General features: G+C 34.8%; 1 protein-coding gene across 1 annotated transcript in view; it reads right to left on the reverse strand.

Annotated features, from left to right (window-relative positions):
* Positions 1–22296, reverse strand: part of LOC106873618 (filamin-A) — a gene marked incomplete at its 3' end in the record, with an annotated part of 130135 nt that overhangs the window by 26768 nt on the left and 81071 nt on the right. The window contains exons 12-24 of the mRNA XM_089363411.1: positions 21455–21566; positions 18543–18758; positions 17385–17954; positions 13064–13237; positions 11842–11952; positions 10477–10689; positions 9432–9605; positions 8432–8552; positions 7639–7789; positions 6814–7003; positions 5755–5999; positions 1879–1926; positions 1205–1225 (exon numbers count right to left, since the gene is read on the reverse strand). Coding sequence (XP_089219537.1) covers positions 1205–1225; positions 1879–1926; positions 5755–5999; positions 6814–7003; positions 7639–7789; positions 8432–8552; positions 9432–9605; positions 10477–10689; positions 11842–11952; positions 13064–13237; positions 17385–17954; positions 18543–18758; positions 21455–21566 — 2346 coding nt within the window. The remainder of the gene's footprint in view (positions 1–1204; positions 1226–1878; positions 1927–5754; positions 6000–6813; positions 7004–7638; positions 7790–8431; positions 8553–9431; positions 9606–10476; positions 10690–11841; positions 11953–13063; positions 13238–17384; positions 17955–18542; positions 18759–21454; positions 21567–22296) is intronic.

A 22296-nucleotide genomic window follows, 5' to 3' on the forward strand; every position in this document is an offset into this window, starting at 1 on the left:
TGTAGGAATCCTAGAGCAGTAAAGAAAATACTTTTAACAGTTTTTTTGTTTGTTTATCTACACTCTTAAGTTAACACTTTTGAGTTATATTTCTTTCATCCTTTTGTGAGAAGGGGGACTCGGTTAAATACCACTAATACTCTGGGGTTGATTCAATTAACTATTACCCTTCCCCATATATTAAAAAAAAAAAAAAAAAAAATCAAAATGATAACTTTAATAATTGATAAATCCAAAATTAGCTATTATACACACAAAGATCAAAACTGTCTGAAACTACTCCTGGTATTAGGATTAAAATTTTCTGTTTTGAAGCAACTGAAACCTAAGATTTCAAACACCAACTTAATAAGGATAGGCATTTTACAAAATTACTTGTAGTTTGTCAAAAACTCAATAGAAACAATTACTGTATATTTTAATGGAAATAAGGCAATAGGAAGGTGTACTCCAAATCCAGCATGCTAACCCTAACTCCAATAACAATTGAAATATTTTAGTTTTCCTTTTAAGACTCCTACACCAGCAACCCTTAATAGGTGCATTCTTACATACTAATGGACTGAGCTTGCAACAGTAAAAAATAAATTGTATATGGATTCAAAAGGAAAATTGAAACAAGCTTCTAACATTACTCATCAAGTTAATTAGCTAATGTGAACTCAAAAAGGACATTAAAATGTAATAACATCTACTTGCTTCACCTAATTAATACTAATGACTAATAAAACGTGAATACAAATAGATTCATTGCAAAAAATCAATCAGATGACTTTCAACACATGGTTGATGATTCCAGATAGGTCTTACAAAAAAAAAAAAAAAAAAAAAAAAAAAAAAAAGGTATTAAATTTATGCTAATTTATGCTACAAGTGAAAGATTTTTCTGAAGTTTATAACTGCATGAAAAATTCTCACTCACACACACACTCCTAATATATATTCCATATTAATTTGTAATTGAATAACTGGTGCTTTAAAGCCAAAATAAACTTGTGTTCTAGCATTAATTACAAGTTAGTAATAAACATGATTTGTGGTGGAAATTATTTAAAAAATATTAAGTTAATCACTCACAAGACAATTACATTGTGTTTTACACACAGTGGAAAGCTAATGTCCATAGAATTGTAATATTAAAGAGAAAATAGGTTTAATAATTTAAAATTTTTGTTAAGTTAAAAAAAAATTGCAGTTGACTGACCACAGGTTGGGGACAAAGAACCTGAAAGATAAATCGATTTTAGCGATAAATTTGAAATTAATAAACAATAGTTACAAGGATAAGATATAGGGAGATATGACGCAGGAAAATTAATAAAGATATGAAGGTAGGATGACCAGTGATATTTGATATGGCCATTTAAAAGACATGAGATGGTATGTTCAGAATAGGAAAGAAGGGAGACGAGAGATTGGTTATAGCATGAGAATCAGAAAAGCTAAAATGCAAGAGTTCATGTAGAAAATGAATAATCAACTGTTCAACCTTCTCTCGCTTTTGAAATATCAGAAGATATGGACAGACAAGGATTGAGAGTGGAATGGAGATAAAATGTATAGGTTTCAAGGTTGACCGAGCACTGTAAATGTTTCAAATAAAAACATTTGCCTCCAGTACTAAGGATTGGCAAAAAAACGAGGACTTTAACCATTTATTGAAGGAAACTATCATGCAGAGATTTGGTCAGAATTGAGATGAAATAGGAAGGTAAATGGTGTAGCATCCACGAACAGAAATAGAAAGGGAGCTAAAAGACTTTTGCTAACACTAAACTATGGAGAAATTCTAGGATCATCTATAAAGAGAGGCTGAAATCTGAGAGGTAACTAATTCATAGAGCTACAGTATAAAATACCAATTAATGTTGTACTTACCTTCTCTTTAGTTTCAAGGTAAACCTCATAGTCTGCAGAGTCAACTGCCTATAGGGGAACACGCAAAATAGGAAAATTGTCAAGAAACGAGCTTTCATGCAAGACATGCAATATATAGGGGCCCATTGTGATAAAGGACCCCAATGAGATTTCTACACCAGCAGGATGTGCCTCAGTGTACAAGTGACAATATGTATATATTACACACATATATATATTACATTATAAACATTTACAACATAGAACACAGTAGTCAACAAAAATAATTATATACAAAGAGACAATGTGAATTGTATTATTTTTTAAATATATACACTCTATAATTTTAAAGCAAACCATTAAAAAGAAAATCGTGCATGCTTCTCAGGCAAGTTTTTAAATTTAGTGAAGTGAGAAGTTTGGTTGGTCTTCTTAGAACCAATACTTTCAGTGTCAGTGGAATTAAGATTTTACAAATATATATAAATATTTACATTTTCAGGAAATTAGGTAAAAAGTCATTTGTTTGGCTAATCACGAGCATCTTAGAAGCAACAGAATGTTAAATAACCATCTCTTGCTTAGCACATCTAGTATGAATGCAAAATTAAGTTGATAACTATGCAGCTTGACTAAAGAATTTGGAATAACAGTTAAAGTTTTATGAATTGCATAAACATTAGACTGATGTAACATTTAGATAGTTTTAACAGCCGATACTACATGCTTGGTTAAATAACTTCTCTACCAGACTGCTTAAAAGGGCCATGCATGATTTATACCATATAGCATAACAAAGAAAGGAAAAAGATTTCTCTTCAAGGCCAATAAATACTTTGGTTCTAAACAGCTGGTCACACTCTTATCAAAACACAATAACTACATTCTAAACTAGAGTACTACACAGCACATAAATTAGGTGCCCCAACTCCATTCATACTGAAGACAAAATTCAAAATATTTAAAAAAATAATTCTCAATGTGAGGTAGGTCCTTTATTTTATACAAATTTGTCACTTCAGAATTTAAGAACTGTTAGTCCTCTTCTAATTCTTTTAGGTGTTATCTTAGCACTGCCATAACAGAACCCACTAATTTAACAGATTTCTTCAACAAAAGAAATAATTGTAAGACTTTACTACACATACATACACACATTTGCATGCTGGTAGCATTAACTGATTGCATACAAGAAATGCAACTGGCTCAGTTAACAAAAGAAAGAGGCAACAAGTAGCCAATAGAACTAACAGAGTGCATTCAATGAGCACATAACTGCTTGGCTTAGTGAAGCTAACAGTAAATAAGTACCATGTTTAGGTATAGTTCAAGGTCCAGCTAAATACTTGAAGCAGGAGGAGCACTGCATGATTAACAAATGTTTTTAGTTTAGAGCAACACCCTAATATCAAGCTATTTAGTAGATAGATCATCATATAAGCACTCTTGATGCAATTTTGCTTCAACTTATTTTACCACGAGTAGACTCAAGTTGACAAAGAGGATATTTGCATGGACACACGATATAAATAGCAGCCAAATCTTCCTCAAATCAACTGTCTTACAAGGAAGATAATGAAGTCCAAGATGCTTCTATAAAGATGAGATGGTCACAGCTGGAATGCTTTTGGCCATAGCTTTGTTCAAGTTTGACCCAAGGCTAAGTGAATTTGATATGAAATTAATGCTAGTAAAAATCAAATGACTAAATTTTTAAAATTTTAACTGAAAGGAGAAAAAATAATGCAAGCCTAACAACACTAATTCTAGAGTGGGTGGAATGGAGAAAGTTTGCATGTTTTAATGGTAAAAAAAAAGAAGAAAATCTAAAATAGCCTGAGAAGAGATAATGTATGGCTACTGCCCTTCACAAAGGCCATGCCATTCTAAGGTATTTTGGATAGATTCCAAAAGTAAATCTATGTGGGTGAAACCAGTGTTATAGTTTACAATACATGTACAGCAGGTAACAGTTACAAAAACATAACATAACATAATAAATATATATATACATACATATATATATATATATGTATATATATATAGTGAGAGAGAAAGAGGAAAAGAGTATGTCATGCTGAAGAATTAGCAAAAGCAAGTATCTGCAGATGATATGTAAAACCAGGAATAAAAATTCCAAAATGGTTAAGTCATATTTATAGCAGAGTTGAACTATCAAGCAGTATGCAGTTGTTGTATAATGATAACTTTAAAACGCATTTCTTGGGAACGATAAATATGTATGCAATGCATGTGGGCATATAGGATGTGGCCACACCATCAAATGTTGGACTTAATTGGAAGAATAGAATTTCTGTTTTTAATTAATAAATTATTCTTAATTAGATAAAATAGAAACATGAATTACTTTCAAGCATGCCGCAAACTCCGTGTCCACCCCCAAACACACACAAAAAGATTGGGGAGAAAATGAAGATATGGTGTTATTGGGATTTATTTCATTCACACAAATTAGTAGAATTAGTACAAAACTAAAAACCAAATGAGAAAAAACACTTTTTTTTTAAAACCACCAAATTAAAATGTTTTAGAAATATTCTAAACTGAAGGAAGAGAAGATTGTTATTCTGCATTTATCATGCAAATCATAACCATTAAAAAATTTATTAGTTTGGTATTCTTAGAATATGGTAAACTTGATAGCGTAGTAATTTGGCATTTCTAAATTTTAAATATCATGATATTTTCATCGAATATCAAATAAAACAAAAGATAGTTCAACTGAAAGCTATCTCTTGCACCATTATGTTTCTAAAATAAAATTTAAAAATTTTTTGTTTAAACCATGTTTAAAAAGACTTGTCCAACATTAGCTGATTTGATTGTCAGCAGCGTGGTACAATGGAATAGAAACAAATCCAGTCTCTGACATTTTAACAAACTGGCTTAAGTAGTACTTCAGAAATCATTAACGAAAGAATAACAGAAAATTTCCTTCTCATAAGATTGTTAATTTTACACACCTGGCTGGGGGATCCATATTTGTACTTCATAGAATATTTGTTAGAGTCCATGAAGAGAAAAGAAAGCAGCACCAAAAATAAAGAAGCTTTCTTGAACCGGGTTAGCCAACTAATGAATTGGAGAAGAGAATACAACCTCTCTAAAATAGTTCTTTATCATTGTTATAGTTTCCAAAAATAAAGAAATCTTTTATCAAGATTATATAAACAAATATCAATCTATTATTGGGAAAACTGAATAACTGATAATTTGATGGGTCCATTACAAAAGTTTATTTTTAGGTTTTCTTTTTTTAAATGCAGAAACCTTTTTTTGGATTGCTTATCTGTTTTAGGGAATACCTACCAATGAATCCCACCATTTTACTTTTCTTCGATCAAATACAAAATTAAAATGGGAAAAATTTTCTTTGCAGCAATAATTAAGGTGTAGACATTAGCTTCCAACCACATAGCTTCAGGTTCAGTCCCAGAGTGTGACACCTTGGGCAAGTATAGTCTTCTTCCACAACCCTGGGCTGACCAAAGCCTTTTTGAGTGGATGTGGAAGTCAGAAACTGAAAGAAGTTCATTTATGTATGAGTCACACTGCCACACAAGCAGTATTGTTCTGTGAAAGATATCTTGCCAAGAGGAGATATCACCTTACTTGGAAACAGGTAAGGGTTGGTGACTGGAAGAGTATCTGACCAAAGAAAATCTGTCTCAATGAATTGTTTCAACTATGCAATTATGGAAAAGTGGACATTGAAACCATACTGACTAAAAACTCTGAAGAATTTCTTTCAGAAACAACAAGGGTACTTCTTGTCATAAAGATGAAAAAGATCCATCACCACTAACACCATCCACCCAAATAAAATACCCTAATTTGTTTACCACATGGAACAATAGGCAAAATAAGGAGACTTACTTCAACTTGGTATTTTCCATCTGGAATACTTTGTCCACCAAATTGAATGCTGATGGAGTAGGTTCCAGGAAACTGTGGTGTGAATTGAATACTGAAGGTTTCATCGGGATTCTCAATGATGTCAATATCAATATCATGACCATTAGAATCACGGATACGGCAGGTAACTTTACCGGTACCGGCCTGTGAAGCATCAACAGTAATGACAGTTTCCTTTTTGACCATAACAGTTTTTTCTGTACCCTCTGTAAACAAACAGCATAAAACAATCGGGTTATTACTGATCAATGATTATGATAATAATGATTTATAACAGAAGTACAAGACAGAAGTACATTTTTAGAGAGAGATAGAGAGGGAAGTGGAGTGGATTTAGTGAACACTTAATTTAACTAATTTAATAATTATAATTACTAGTATAAATACAATGTGGAGGAGCATGGCTTAGTAATTAGGGTGTAAGACTGGTTTTGATTCCTGGACCAGGTGATGAGCAAAACACTTCATTTTATGCTGCTCCAGCCTACTCATCTGGTAAAAATGAGTAATCCTACAATGGACTGGAATCCCATCCAGGGAGGAATATATACACCAGAGGAACTGGAAAACCAACCCTAAGCTCCTTATGAAGTAATGTGGACTAACCAGTATAACTACAAGACCAAACAATTTTAGAGAGAGAGATGTAGCGGCTTTAACAGACCTCATAATTAACATAGTACATAACATATTTAATATAGATACCAGGCAATACATTATAGAAGCAAGATAAGAGTAATGTATTTAATAAATGTATTTAGGATTCAATTTATAATTATAATGATTTCTAACAAATATAAATGCACAAGTTCATATTTTTATTTTTTTAAAAGTAGGTTATGTGAAAATTTTAGAATTTTTCAAAATTAATTTTTTCAGATCCCATAGAAAATTCTTGTAAAAAATTGTAAATGTATAAACTGGAAGATCAGAAAGCAAAGAACAGTTGTACAAAGTAAGTGACTGGCTTTCGCCCTACTATCCTATAACAATTTCTGTTGGAAGAAGCTGTATACTCACTTGTAATTTTACATTTGCTGGCATCTCCTGTGGGTTTAGAACAAGCCTTGATGGGGCTGGTTGGAATCTCAACGCCACCAAATTTGATTTTGATTGTATAGACACCAAGATCTTCAGGAGTGTAAGTAACATTAAATGTGCCATCACCATTGTCATGGATGATTGGTTTAACGAACGTGCCGTCTGGTCTCTATTTAAAATAAAGTAAACTCGTTAAGTATCACAAATTGTATGTGCGCATGTGTGGTAGTGTTGTGCAAATACGCGATAGTGGTGTTGTGAGATGTAATGGATAATAAAATTCTTTAATCAGAAATTTGCAACACACTAATTTCTTTAAAAAAAAAATTACTTTAAATTAAAAGGTGATTATTGGAAAGAAAATTTGAAACCCCTGTGAAAGTAATTCCAATACAATAATAGGTGACGGCATAAATGTTGGCTGGTTGATTGGTTTCTCCAGTTACACTTTACATCATGTAGAGGATGGGGAGAGGATAAAAGACAGATACAGAGAGTTAGGAGATGTGGGATGAGTGCAAATACTAAGCTTAGTGGCAGATAATGAGTCAAGCAATGTTTCACACAATGAAAAGAAGAAAAGGAGTGGATATAAAGAGAAATAATGGGAGGAGTTATGTAAATGAGAAATGTTTTATTTTTATTTTAAGAATTAGTATTTATTTCATTTTGTATAAACACAAAGAAATTTGATAAATTTAAATTATTGTATGTATGCTATATTTCCTGAAATTACCCATAGTGGAAAAATACTTACAAAATTACCTGCCACATCACTAATGACACTAGTTAAAATATATTTACCTGAATTGACACTTCTAAGTCTGCAATTCCTGCCTCAGTGGTATCGATGCAGAATGACACAGGAAGACTAGCAGGGACATCATTCACCCCAGGACCATAAACACGGACTTTACTTGGATCAAAACCTGGTTTAACAGGCATATTAAATGGACTGGAAAATAACAATTGAAAATGTAAATGGTGAAAACATACATTTGTTTTATGGAGATAATCATAAACACAAAAAAAAAAAAAAAAAAAAAAAAAAAAAAAAGGTGATTATTATTGATTTTGAACATAAGATCACATTTTGTATTTTTTTTAAACAGGGGTATAGTCAATTATAATTGACTTGGTACTTTCTCTAATGTGAGGATGATAATGACTTAATGGTTAGGAGTTGGGTTTGCAGTTATAAGACTGTAGGCTCAATTCCAGGACTGAGCAGTACATTGGGTTCATGAGCAGGGCATTTCATGTTACTCCAGCTCAGGGCTGCATCATCATCATCATCATTCTCCAGTGTTTATTTAGGCATGGTTTCTATGGCGAAATGCCATCCCTAACACCAACAAAGTTACTGGGTGCTATTTTCAATGATACCAGCACTACTGAGGTTTCCATGCAGCTTGCAGGACTACAAGCTTCAAGAAAGGTGACTTCATGCTACAAGATAAGGGGCCACAGAGCAGGGTACAAACCAGAACAGCTTTTTTGCTACAGAGAGGGTGGAAATGACAGGATGGATCTGGAATGAAGAATATTTAATAAACTATATGTTTATTGTTACTAATTAGCAATAAAAGGAATTTACCTTTTTGGCACATGTTGGTTAGCATATTTCACATCAAGTTGGCATGGACCTTCTTCAGGTACTGTGTAATTAGCCTTGAAAACACCTTCTTCGATAGGATGAACTTCAGCTGGTCTCTTACCTAGATATAGAGAATTTACACTTTGATAAAAAGTCTGTATTGCTCTTATACATACACACACCATTTTACAATCAGATTTCTAATGCTAGGGTTGGACAAGTACTCAAGGTAGCATTCTATGGCTGGATGCTCTTCCTGATGCCAACCCATACCTGGCTATTATGTAAGCTATTTTATTTCATTGGTCTTTGCACATCAAACCAATGAGCACTAGACATTGTTTATGTGAAAAACCTCATCACTGCCTCCAATGGTATCAATGCAAAGACATTTGGAGACAAACACTTGCACATACAACACTTCCATATAACTACTGTCAACCAATTTTCACTCACAAGGAATTGGTCAACCATAAGTTATATAAGACATTTGCTCATTATGCATGAACATGTGTATATAAGGTTGACTCAAGAGAATATTAACTGTTCAAGTTGATAGCTGAAATGTTTTATTAGCATTGAACTATGGTATTGGCAAACGCCTCTCTCAAAGTCTCCGATATAACAAATTAAGAACCACATAGAGGCAAAGCTTGCCACTAAGTAACAGATTTGATTTATTTTTTCCCCTTCTTCCTGCCAGCAGAATTGAATTTCCAACTGTTAGCTACCTCTGCTAAGTGGGAGAAAGATCAATCTCCTTCTGATCCAACATTATGGTAACAGGGGGTAGGCATTGGTTGTATAATACATTGAGATTCAGAGAAGGGTTATCTTGTCATTCTTTAATAGGACAAAATGAAAGAAGAAATAAAAAAAGAAAAGAGCAAGGGAGGGAGAGAGAGAAGGAAAGAGACAGAGAGTCTAAAAATAAAAGAGTAGGAGTGAAGGAAAAAATTGAAAGAGAAAGAGTAGAAAAGGTATGAAAAGGAAGTTTTACCAAATTTGTCAGTGACAGTAACTTCAAGTGGAGCATCTCCAGCTTCTTTAGTATCAATGGTAAAGGATGTTGGTTCCTTGGGTTTGACTCCTTTAGCAGTATCAACACCAGGACCTTGGCATTTCACTTTGCTAGGATCAACTGGAGTCTCAACTGGTACATGGAATGGACTGCCTGAAAGATGAAAATGTTGGAAAAAAAGTTGAAAAATGATCCAAGGATTCTTTAGAACAAGGGGATTATTTATTGCATATGGTTTCAGAAGAAGCATAGAACTTTATCCCCACTAACTCCTGATTAAGGAACCTCTATATCAGTAGTTTTCAGCCATTTTTTGCCTATAGACCGATTCCTATTTTATTCTACTGGATCTCCCTATAGCCATTCAATGTTTTAAAAAGTCCCATTATATTTTCATATCATCATCATCATCATTTAGTGTGTGCTTTCCATGCTGGCATGAGTTAGATGAGTTGACTGGAACTTGTAAGCCGGAGAGCTGCACCAAGTTCCAGTTTGATTTGGCATGGTTTCTATGGCTGGATGCCCTTCCTAATGCCAACCACTCCAAGAGTGTAAAGAGTGCCTTTTACATGCCAGTTTCATGACACAGGCCATGCCAACTTGATGTGAAATAATTGCACTAATAATTTTTGAAATATTTTGTGTATTGTAGACCAGGTTGTGTTCTTGAGCATGATACTTTATTTCTCACTGCTGTAGAAATGAGTCTTGAAGTCACTGGTGCCAAGCTGTATCGGCTTTTGCCATTCCCTTGGATAACATTGGTGGCGTGAAGAAGGAAGGCTGGTATGCATAGGTGACTGCTGATCTTCCATAAAACAACTTTGCCAGGACTTGTGCCTTGGAGGGGAACTTTCTAGGTGCAATTCCATGGTCATTCATGACCAAAGGGAGTCTTTACCTCTAGTAATATAGTAATTATAAAATACTAATTACTTGGCTTTCATAATCAGCTTAAAATTAAAACAAAAAAACAAAAACTTAAAGTCATGGTTTAATGTAGAATTTTAGTTAAACTTACCAGGAATATGTTTATCACCATATTTCACACCAATATCATAAGGTCCAGATTTAAGAGGCATGTATTCAACTTGGCATGTTCCATCATGATTGTCCTTGCAGGTCATCTTAGCTTCGACAGGTCCATCAATGGAGAGACCAAGGTTACCATGACCAGCTCCACGGCTGTCCACAGTGAACACATTGGGTTTATTAGTGATACCACGTTCAAGACCTGGAAACAAAATGCATTCGATAAGTTTGTATGTCAAGCAATTTTTGTGCAATTTATGATCCTATAAACCAGGCATGTCACACTGCAAAGTCTCTAAGGGCCACATTGCTTACATGTTGCTATGTGGGCCACATATTTTTGAACAAGTGCTTACAAAGCTTTCCATCATTCTTCATTATGTAAAATCATTTAAAATCTTATTTGCTCATCAATATTCCTATATTTGTTAACTAAATTATTAATTATTTTTATTAAAAATTGGTGGGGATTTCTCATTTTTAAACCTCTAGCAACATTGTTCACAGGCTGCACTTGTGTTTGAAAAGGGTCACACACAGCCCATGGGGTCACATGTTTGATATGCCTGCGATAAATGACAATGCTCAAATTTTTGCTTATTTAAAGCATTATAACAACAGAGGTAGACAAGAAGAGCAGGCATAGTTGTGTGGTAACACGGTTCCAGGTTCATTCCTGCTGTGTGGCACCTTGGGCAAGTGTCTACTTTAGCCTCAGGTCGACCAAAGCCTTGTGAGTGAATTTGGTAGACAGAAACTGACAGAAGCCCATCATGTATATACAGGTGTGTGTGTGCGTGTGTGCCCCATCACTGCTTGATAACCAGTGTTAGTGGGTTTACATCCCATAAGTACTAGGCTTTAAAAATATGTCGATTCGTTCATACTCCAGCATGGCCAGTCAAAAGACAAACGAGTAAAAGTATAAGAGAAAAAGAATATCTAAAAATTGCAAGCATGGTTGAGTGTGTAAAAATTTCACTTTGCAACTACATAGTTTGGGGTTCAGTCCCACTGTGCAGCACCTTGGCAAGTATTTTCTATAACATTGGGCTGACCAATGAATTTATTTCCCAGTCATTTAGCACTTCAGCAAAAGAGACTGACAGATGGTAATGTTTGTCGACATTCCTCATCAAAAAGGTATTTGTCCTTTGGCTCTGTTCTCTCAAAGTGGAATAAAAAAATTTTTTTAATTACTATTTGTAAAACAGGTCATGGTTAGTGACATAAGGAGCATCAGGCAGTTAAACAATACTGCTTCAATATGTATTCATCTAACTCTTGCTAGGATGGAAAATCAGATGTAAAAATGAAAGAATGAACAGACACACAATCATAGAATAAATCTTACCTGGGCCGTAAGCTTTGACTTTAGAAGGATCACAACCAGGAACAGCAGTTGTTTTGAAAGGACTGCCAGGAATTGGCATGTTTTCATAAGAAATGTCAACAGCATAAGGACCTAAAAGGATATTAAAAGAAAAAACAAATTGTAGATTTAACAACATTCCAGATAAGGAATACTACTAATGTGTTCATACTTCTGAGAATTATTATAATTATGATATTAATGGTTTCAATCAGTACATCTTATATCTTCAGATGCTATCCCTTTCTAAGGCATGTGTGTGTGTGTGTGTGTGTGTGTGTGTGTGTGTGTGTGTGTGTGTGTGTGTGTGTGTGTGTGTGTGTGTGTGTTTGCATACGTGTGTACACACACACACAACCTAGTAGTAAGGGTGCTGTATACAAAATCAATAGAGTGGGGTTTCAATTTCCAAAACTGATCACTGACACCTGGTGTATGGCACACCATGCACCTGTACAGATAATGCCGATTTGATGGCAGGAGTGAACTAATGTGAAGCATAAACATTTGATCACAATAAACATATCACCTGTGTAAGTTGTTCAACAAGAAGTTGCAGAACTCTCATTAGTCATTTGACAGCAGAATCCACAATAAGTGTATGTCATCATTTAATACCTGTTCACAATCTTGGAATGGGTTGGATAGTATGACTGGAGCTGGTCAGGCTGGCTGCGACACCAGGCACCATTGTCTATTCCCGTATGGTTTCCTTGGCTGGATGCCCTTCCAAATGCCAACGACTCTACAAGTGTACCGGGTGCTTTTTATGTGGTATCAGCATGTGTAGGTACACATTCATCCTTAGTGTAGGTACATATTCATTCTTAGTGTATAAGTGAACTGGTACATCTTAATTTTTAAAAACAGTTAAAACAATTATCTACTTCCCCCATAGGCCTGAAATTTGGGAAAGATAGTTGATTACATCGACTCCAGTACTTGACAGGTACTTATTTTAATGACCCTGAATGGATGAAAGGCTAAGTCAACCTTGGCAGAATTTGAACTCTGGATGTAAAGAGTACGTAAATAATAAACATCGTACAAACAATTGTTGATTTAAGGAAGTCAAAGCAAGCTGATGTTAAAACATTCAATTATAGAAACAATCAAATTTCTGGATTGATATTGTAAAATTGACAATTTCAAAATTTTTCTTCAGAATATTTTAGTAGAGTTGATCAAACAAAATGCAATTTACCTTGTTCAATTGGCATGTAAGAGCCAGTGTAAATACCATTCTTCTTGTTGTCAATTGGCAGCTCAGCTTTGGCTCCAGATGGACTTGTGACAACAGCACGTACTTTACCATCACCATTCTTTGTAACAGGAGTGGCGTCAACAGTGAAGTTGGCTGGGGCATCCAAAAAGACACCTGCACAAAGAAAAAGAAAAGATTACATGAGAATATTGAAGAATAAATTCTGATAGTGATTAGTATTGTCTTGGATAAAAATGGCAGCAGTTTGAGGAAGTGGGAAAAACTGGTTGTAAATAGCCATAACATTTAGAAAGGTCTTTTAATAAATATAAAGATGAAAGCTATTAACTAAGTAATTTTATACATTGGACATTATTTCTCATGAGAAAATACAATTAGAGATTTAAACATGAAGATAAAATGTGATAGTACAAATGAACCCAAATTCTTTTGCAATTTAATGGAACCAATTAAAAGGAAAAAAATTTTAATAAAATCTAATTTTCAAAATTAAGAGTTCCTGGAAATCATTTAGGGAGTTAAAAAAAATTAAAAAGCAATCAAAACAAGAAACAATATTGAAAAGTAAAATATAAAATTCTAGAACTTCTATAGAAATATAGTTAAAAAACTGAACGCCAAAAGTTGTAGTGCAAGCATCAGTCAAAGACTAAAAGACCATAGGCTACAAAATATGGTCTAGTGAGAAACTATATCTCCAAGCTGTTTTACTTCAGGTAATTAAGACTGCATGCTCATTTGAAACCAATACAGTGATTCTCAACTTTATTTATTCCACCCAATGGTTACTATGTAATCCCACAGTAAAAATATACACTAAATAATAGCATGTGCATGTATGTATATATATATATATATATATAATTGAGATTCAGATGAATTAGATTTGAAGCACCAAATCAGTGCGGTATTATCTGTACAACTCAAAGTAAAGTGAAAATCCTTTGCAAGCTATGACCCCCAACAAACTTCATACAATTCTTAGAAGTGTAGTATATTCTTAGCTACATTAGCAGCAATATGGACTCTTTCCATCTTTTTGCTCTATTAGAGCATTTGAGTAAAATTATATCAATGTGTCCAACTGATTAAAAATTTTATTTATTTATTTATGCAGCTGAGGATAGCCCTGCATTTAAATTGATGTAATGATTGCATTGTTCAATTAAATGGAGCCACTTAAAACGGTCGTACTGCATTACCCCTTGATATCCTGTTGCTTATTTTGATTATATATAAAATGTGTATGTATGTGTCACGGTTTTACAGTGCTGTTACAGAATATATGTATAAAATCTCTTTATACCTATCATTTTATATGTATATATATATATATGAAAATAAATGGTGTCATAGCTTCATCTGCTGTTATGTAATATTTATAGATATACATATGTCCATTCTCAGGAAAAAGGTAATATTCAAAATATTTTCGAGTAATCTCTATATTATAAAACAATTTATAATCAACTATGATGGTTATTCCTTGCCATGTAAATTTTTACTGCTGAGGAGTAAAATTCACCCCTAGTTGAGAATCACTGCTCTAATAAATCTGAAACAAGTTTATAATAACTGTGTGAGTAAGTATAAATTTAAAAATGTGTGTGTGTGTGTGTGTGTGTGTGTGTGTGTGTGTGTGTGTGTGTGTGTGTGTGTGTGTGTGTGTGTGTGTGTGTGTGTGTGTGTGTGTGTGTGTGTGTGTGTGTGTGTGTGTGTGTGTGTGTGTGTGTGTGTGTGTGTGTGTGTGTGAGAGAAAGATTATAAATTTGTCTTTTACATCATAGCTAGATAACGTGTTGATAGTATTCTCGGTCCTTATTAACAAGTGTCTTTATTAAATTCAAATGATAACTAAAAATGTTCTTTACATTTTGACTCATTTCACAATATATTCAAACTACAAGTTTCATTAGCTCCATTAGTTGTAATTGCATCCCCTTAAATAAATTATCTTCTTTAAACCTTTGTCCATTCTGTATATAATTACGTGTGATGCACAGGATATATTTCTCTGGTGTCCACACAACATATGATACACCATACCAATTTTTCAATCATTAGAGTAACTTAGGACTTACTCAGAACATACGAAACAAGGGCTTGGCTTAACTAAAAATTTGAAAACAAGCATGGTCATTTCGAGGGTCATATTTAAGTAATTGTAACTTCTGCTTTATTTCATTCAAAATGTATCCATTGTGACAATGCTGCTATCTTTAAGATGTAGAAAGAATATTTTTCTTTTTTGGGATTTAAGGATCCAAAATATCTACCTTTTGCTTTCCTTTTTAAAAAGGACAATGTATCGGTTTTATCATTCTCTTAAGTTTCTCAACCTGTCCTGATGTTTCCTTTTCTAAGCAGTTTTTATTGGTCATTTCAATAGATTTTGCACAGTAATGTAATTAACAAAACAAATGATGAAATGAGCATTGCTGTGAGCCTTATGGTAACATTACCAATTCAACTACAAGACCTGCAGTCCAAACCTTAGTATACTAACAGTATTGCTTCTGACCAAGCTGTAACAACTGGCCAAAGTTTGCTCAACTAGTGAAAGTACCAGACTTACTAAACAGATAAGTGATTAGCATTAAAAAGAAAACTGTAAAATAAGCCAAAAATAAATTAAAACAAAAAAATTAGAACATCTTTCCAACTGAGTCAAAGTCAAAATTATTAAAAAAAAAAAACAAAAAAAACTCAGCCATGCTAGAATACACTAAAATGTCAAAAATAATGTTAAATAAATAAATGAAGTATGAATTAGATGAAACCAACGAACATTGAGCTTTAATCACTAAGAGATTTTGAGTCTTTGGTTATATGATGATGAACATTCAGCTGTTTGATCAACTGAGCTACCAACTCATTAAGATAATGCTTAAGTGGCTGAGTATTCTGCAGACATATACACTTATGCTGATTTAGCCTGAAAATTTTATTGAGAGATAGGCAAGGCTGAATCTGGATTTTACAGCTACATTTTATTCAGTGGGTTTCTAAACAGTTCCTTTCCACACAATTTAATTCACAAGACTTTGGGTGACTTGAGGCTATCTTCTAGGATCAGCACAATAGACAGTCCCTGAAGTTCATGAGCATAAAGCAAACCTTTTTAACCAAGTGTGCAATGCCGTGTCCTTTAGTCTGGTATTTACCAATCTAAAAGCACAACAGTCAAATCAAGGACATTTCTGTAAATCTTTATAATAATATCAGCCTATACTTTATCTATACTGGAGCACAACCAATTACAATTTGAAAATTGTGGAGATCAGTTCAAACAACTGTGTTCACAAGTCTAAGTATACAAAAAACATACACTACAAATTACATAAAGTGTGTGTCTATATTATTGATCGCATTGATCAAATGTTTCTTAAGGTCATGTAACATTCAATGCACAGTATTGATGTCCATATCTAATTCAGAAATGGTGTAAGATGTACAGTGGTAATGAATCAAGTAAGTAGAATCAAGATCACATACTTCTGACAATCCTAAAGTTTAGGATATGGCTGAGCTATCGGTCCACCATTTTATGATAGAAATAAAAATGGGTTAATTGTTTCAAAATTAAAATTTTGCCTGTTGAAAATTAGACTTTTTTTTCTGTTAATACAGAACTTCATATAATATGCTAATCCTTTTCTAACCTCATGAAACAAAAAGACATCTTCAGAAAAGAAGAACAAATAGATTTCATGTCCAAAGATTTCATGGTCCTTTTATATGGAGGTCATTCGCTTTTATGTATATATACATAAAATTTACACCCGGAAAACTTCAGGACCAAGGCCAAACTTAAGACTGGGTGTCATACTATTCCAGAGAATAAATTCTAGCACTGTAACAGCTTACAACTTAGGCAATACTACTGCTCAATATTACTACCAAAACACACTTTTTAAAAAAAATTTGTGCAAAGAATTAAAAAAAAAATTATCCTTCCAAAAGAGCCAATATGACTTAGGAAACAGAAGAAAAAGAAGTTGAAAAGTTCACATATCAAAATATAAACATAGAACAAAGAACTGCTGTGATGACTGATGATGCTCCAGCAAAGGCTGCATCAAAGAGGCTGAAACCAATAAAAGAAATACATTAAAATTTGCAACACAAAGCAGACTTGACATGCAAAATGCTGAAACTATCTTGTTAATATGCCAACATAAGCATCAGTATTGTCTTTTCTTTTTGAATACTGCTGAGAAAATGGATTATTTTGGGTTTTTTTGAATGAATTTAAGCCACACATTGGCTAGATCACACCATGCAGTTTGCATCAGTTTACCGGTCTTCTCAACTCCTGGTCCATAAGCCTTGATGCCTCCGACATCGAGAGTTGCGGGTTGAATCTTAGCCTTAAATGGTGATCCAGGAATTGGAGCGTTATCATAGATGACATTCACTTTGTAGTCTCCTGGCACATTTGGTAAGTATTCAACATTGACAGTACCGTCTTTGTTATCAGTACAGTTAACTTTAGCCTCAGATGGACCTTCAACAGATACTCCAAGAGCACCCGGTGGAGCAGCACGCCTGTCGACTGTAAATGTGGCTGGTTTCTTTGCAGTTCCTTCTTTCAAGCCAGGGCCATAAGCATGAACATTGTTAGCAGCGACCGGAACAACGGCATCAACTTTAAATGGTGAACCCTTTGCTGGCATTCCACCATAGCTGACCTCGACCTTATGAGGACCAGGTTCTTTGAAGAGAATAGGTGCACTATGTCCATTAGCCATTGGCTTAGTAGGAACATTTGTCTTGACACCTTTAGGACTGGTTATCTGGACAGTGGCTTCAGCCTTTCCAGCACCAACCGTAATGATATCAATCATTTTCTCTTTGCCAACCTCTTGAGCTAAACAACGGAAAAAAGAATAGGGACCAGAATGTATTGGCAGAACTAAGATTTAACTCAAGATTAAAGGGTTTTTTTTAAGTTACAAAAAATGTACAAACATGAAAATGATGCTTAAATATTGCAAAAATTTACATTCTTTTCAAAATGAAGCAATACCCAAGTATCTAAGGTATATGTATTTCAATAAATATTTTGAAGCACAATAACAATTAAGAAATAAAATAAAATGCATTTATAATACAATAAAATTCAATATGTCTGAATTAATTTGTGAATTGTATCAAGTTTAGATAGAAATAAATTTGTTAAAACTCCTTGTAAAACCCTCATGTGGCAATAATTAAATGACAGGGCAAAGTAAAATATTTAATGAAGTGAGCAAAAAATTCTCAAAATTATACCCATGATAAAATTTAGTGTTAATGACAATACTTATCAAAAAAGGTAAGGGAGATAATTTTCCCAAGTCAGTATGATTGTTTTACACGAGATAATGGTCATGGTAGTATGTGCCAAAGCAGATTTCACTGAATTATATATATAATTCATACAATACCAAAAGAAAAGAATATAACTGAAACTTACTGCTCTCCAAACCTTCAACGCGTACTTTGCTGAGATCGATACTGGATTCAACTTTCACCTTGATAGGTGATGCTGGAATCTCTTTATCGGCAAAGTACACATTTATGGTGTACATGCCAGGGATCTTGGCTTCATAATTGACAGTGAAAGTACCATCTTGGTTGTCAACAGTATTAACAGGCACATCCATTCCACGCTCATCAGTCAGTGAAATAGCTTTATATTCAATGTCAGTTCTTGGGCAGTAAAAAAAAAAAAAAAAAAAAAAAAAAAGTGGAAATTTTTAAAGCTAAGATTTAGATTTATGATAGAGAAAAATTAACAAAAAAAAAAAAAAAAAAAAAAAAAATTTAAATCATAATTAGAAATTGCAGAAAAATCTATATATTCAGCATTCAATTCTTTTACTGGTTTGACTGTGGCCATACTGGGGTGTATATATAGAAATTTATTCAAGAATGCTTGAGAGTATATATAGTGTGTGTGTGTGTGTGTGTGTGTGTGTGTGTGTGTGTGTGTGTGTGTGTGTGTGTGTGTGTGTGTGTGTGTGTGTGTGTGTGTGTGTGTGTGTGTGTGTGTGTGTGTGTGTGTGTGTGTGTGTGTGTGTGTGTGTGTGTGTGTGTGTGTGTGTGTGTGTGTGTGTGTGTGTGTGTGTGTGTGTGTGTGTGTGTGTGTGTGTGTGTGTGTGTGTGTGTGTGTGTGTGTGTGTGTGTGTGTGTGTGTGTGTGTGTGTGTGTGTGTGTGTGTGTGTGTGTGTGTGTGTGTGTGTGTGTGTGTGTGTGTGTGTGTGTGTGTGTGTGTGTGTGTGTGTGTGTGTGTGTGTGTGTGTGTGTGTGTGTGTGTGTGTGTGTGTGTGTGTGTGTGTGTGTGTGTGTGTGTGTGTGTGTGTGTGTGTGTGTGTGTGTGTGTGTGTGTGTGTGTGTGTGTGTGTGTGTGTGTGTGTGTGTGTGTGTGTGTGTGTGTGTGTGTGTGTGTGTGTGTGTGTGTGTGTGTGTGTGTGTGTGTGTGTGTGTGTGTGTGTGTGTGTGTGTGTGTGTGTGTGTGTGTGTGTGTGTGTGTGTGTGTGTGTGTGTGTGTGTGTGTGTGTGTGTGTGTGTGTGTGTGTGTGTGTGTGTGTGTGTGTGTGTGTGTGTGTGTGTGTGTGTGTGTGTGTGTGTGTGTGTGTGTGTGTGTGTGTGTGTGTGTGTGTGTGTGTGTGTGTGTGTGTGTGTGTGTGTGTGTGTGTGTGTGTGTGTGTGTGTGTGTGTGTGTGTGTGTGTGTGTGTGTGTGTGTGTGTGTGTGTGTGTGTGTGTGTGTGTGTGTGTGTGTGTGTGTGTGTGTGTGTGTGTGTGTGTGTGTGTGTGTGTGTGTGTGTGTGTGTGTGTGTGTGTGTGTGTGTGTGTGTGTGTGTGTGTGTGTGTGTGTGTGTGTGTGTGTGTGTGTGTGTGTGTGTGTGTGTGTGTGTGTGTGTGTGTGTGTGTGTGTGTGTGTGTGTGTGTGTGTGTGTGTGTGTGTGTGTGTGTGTGTGTGTGTGTGTGTGTGTGTGTGTGTGTGTGTGTGTGTGTGTGTGTGTGTGTGTGTGTGTGTGTGTGTGTGTGTGTGTGTGTGTGTGTGTGTGTGTGTGTGTGTGTGTGTGTGTGTGTGTGTGTGTGTGTGTGTGTGTGTGTGTGTGTGTGTGTGTGTGTGTGTGTGTGTGTGTGTGTGTGTGTGTGTGTGTGTGTGTGTGTGTGTGTGTGTGTGTGTAAGTATTATACAACCTAGCACCTCATGGCATAAACAGGCATATTCATAAACATGGAGACACACGTGTGAGAGTGCTTATGTCCTGCTGTTCTGGATCATACAGGGAACCACATGAATATCTCCCCTTCATGTAATTTATCAAACTTTAAGTTAGCTTAATATGGCTTATCCTAAAAAGTTAGTTAGGATTAGGTCTTCTTAAAGTTTTATGAAAGTGTATAAGGCCTTTGTGAAGACATGCCTCATTGGTTAGAGTGTTGGACTCTCATTCATGAGGTAGTGAGCTCAATTCACAGACCAGGCTATGTGTTGTGTTCTTGAACAAAACAGTTTATTTTACATTACTTCAGTTCACTGAGGGGAACTTTCTAGGTGAAATCCTATGGTCATTCATGACTGAAGGGGGTTCTTACCTTTTTACCCTCGTGATCAGAATGTTGATCTCACAATTGTTAGGTCGTGGGTTCAATTCTTGAACTAAGCAGTACTTATGTCCTTGAATGAAGCACTTTATTTTAAGCTGTTTCAGTACACTTTGCTGAAAAAAAGTGATACCAGTAGCACCTAGGATTTAACCCTACAACCTATTGCAAGGTTAAACCTCCAAGTGCTAATGGTACTTCTTTTTTCAGATTAACCCACTGCAGGTTTTATTCTAGGGGTTATCTCATTCAACAGAATTTTGTACTAAGCCTAAATGCTTTCAAAATCCACATAAGCTCTGGCCTCATGAGACTGTAGGTTCAATGCAGAAGTTTTTGTGGTAAGTACATTAATAAGTACAATTAATAAGACACAAAAGTTTGATCACACCAGCTCTCAGTCAATAAAACTTTGATCAAATTAGCTGACAAGCTATTACATATTCCAAATAGATTTTATTTTAAACTCAAGTTGTTTAGTTCCCAAATCAGCATTGATCAAGTTGATATCTGATCCAAGGATATTCCAGTTATAATCATCCAGTCATTTTTTTTATTAAAGAAGTGTATATCTTGGACTACATTATCTAATGTATCATATATATTCTTTACAAATTGCAGGGCACATGGTTTGAAGGAGATTTGTTTATTTCTAGCAGGTGAAGCAACCACAAAAAAGAGTGCTCTCAAGTTTAAAATGTATGTCAATGTGTATAAACCATGACACAAAATGGTTGGAATATATAATAAGAACTATGTTCTCTTACCAGGTCCAGCTTCTTTGCAGTCAACCACGAAGTGAGTTGGTTGGTTAGTTTTCACACCTGGTTTCACACCTGGTCCATAAACCTTCACACTGGAAGGAGATTGGACAAAAACCTGTAAAGAAGAAAATTAAAATAATTAGTCTAAAAAGAACTATGAACTTCCTTAGTAAAATATTGTTTTTACTTTATATCCAGAGGTAAAAGGCCACAAATACAAGAAGTGGGCATAACTAGTTAATTAAACTGACTGAATTAGAATGGTACTTAAGGCAGTGAGCTGGCAGAATCGTTAGCATGCCAGGCAAAATGCTTAGTGACATATCTATCTTTACATACTGAGTTCAAATTCCACCAAGGTCGGCTTTGCCTTTCATCCTTTCAGGGTTGATAAAATGAGTACCCGTTGAACATTGGGGTTGATGTAATTGACTTACATCTTCCCCTGAAATTGCTGGCCTTGTGCCATGTTTTGAAAGCAATATTAGAGTGGTACTCAATTTTATTAAAGTGAGAAGTGTGTGCTGTGTGTTGATGTTCTGAGTAAAGTTCTAGATCAACAGTAACCAACATGTGGGAGCCTAGTTTAAATGTTAATTTAATGTTTGGGGAAAAAAAAAAGATGATGAAGTCACAGACCAAGCTGTGAAGTTGAGAATTTCAAATCACAACCATATGGTATGCAGTTGGATAGCCCACTTGCATGGTAGCTTCGACAAATGTCTAACTGAAGTCTAGAGTTGACCTATACCTTGTGTGTGAAATTTAGTTGACAGGAACTGTACACAATTCTGTGTGTGTGTGTGTGCTTGCATGTGTGGGTAAGCACATCAGTTTTTGCATGC

Source organism: Octopus bimaculoides, chromosome 15 (assembly GCF_046866305.1).
Source record: "Octopus bimaculoides isolate indiv1 chromosome 15, ASM4686630v1, whole genome shotgun sequence".
Lineage (NCBI taxonomy): Eukaryota > Metazoa > Mollusca > Cephalopoda > Octopoda > Octopodidae > Octopus > Octopus bimaculoides.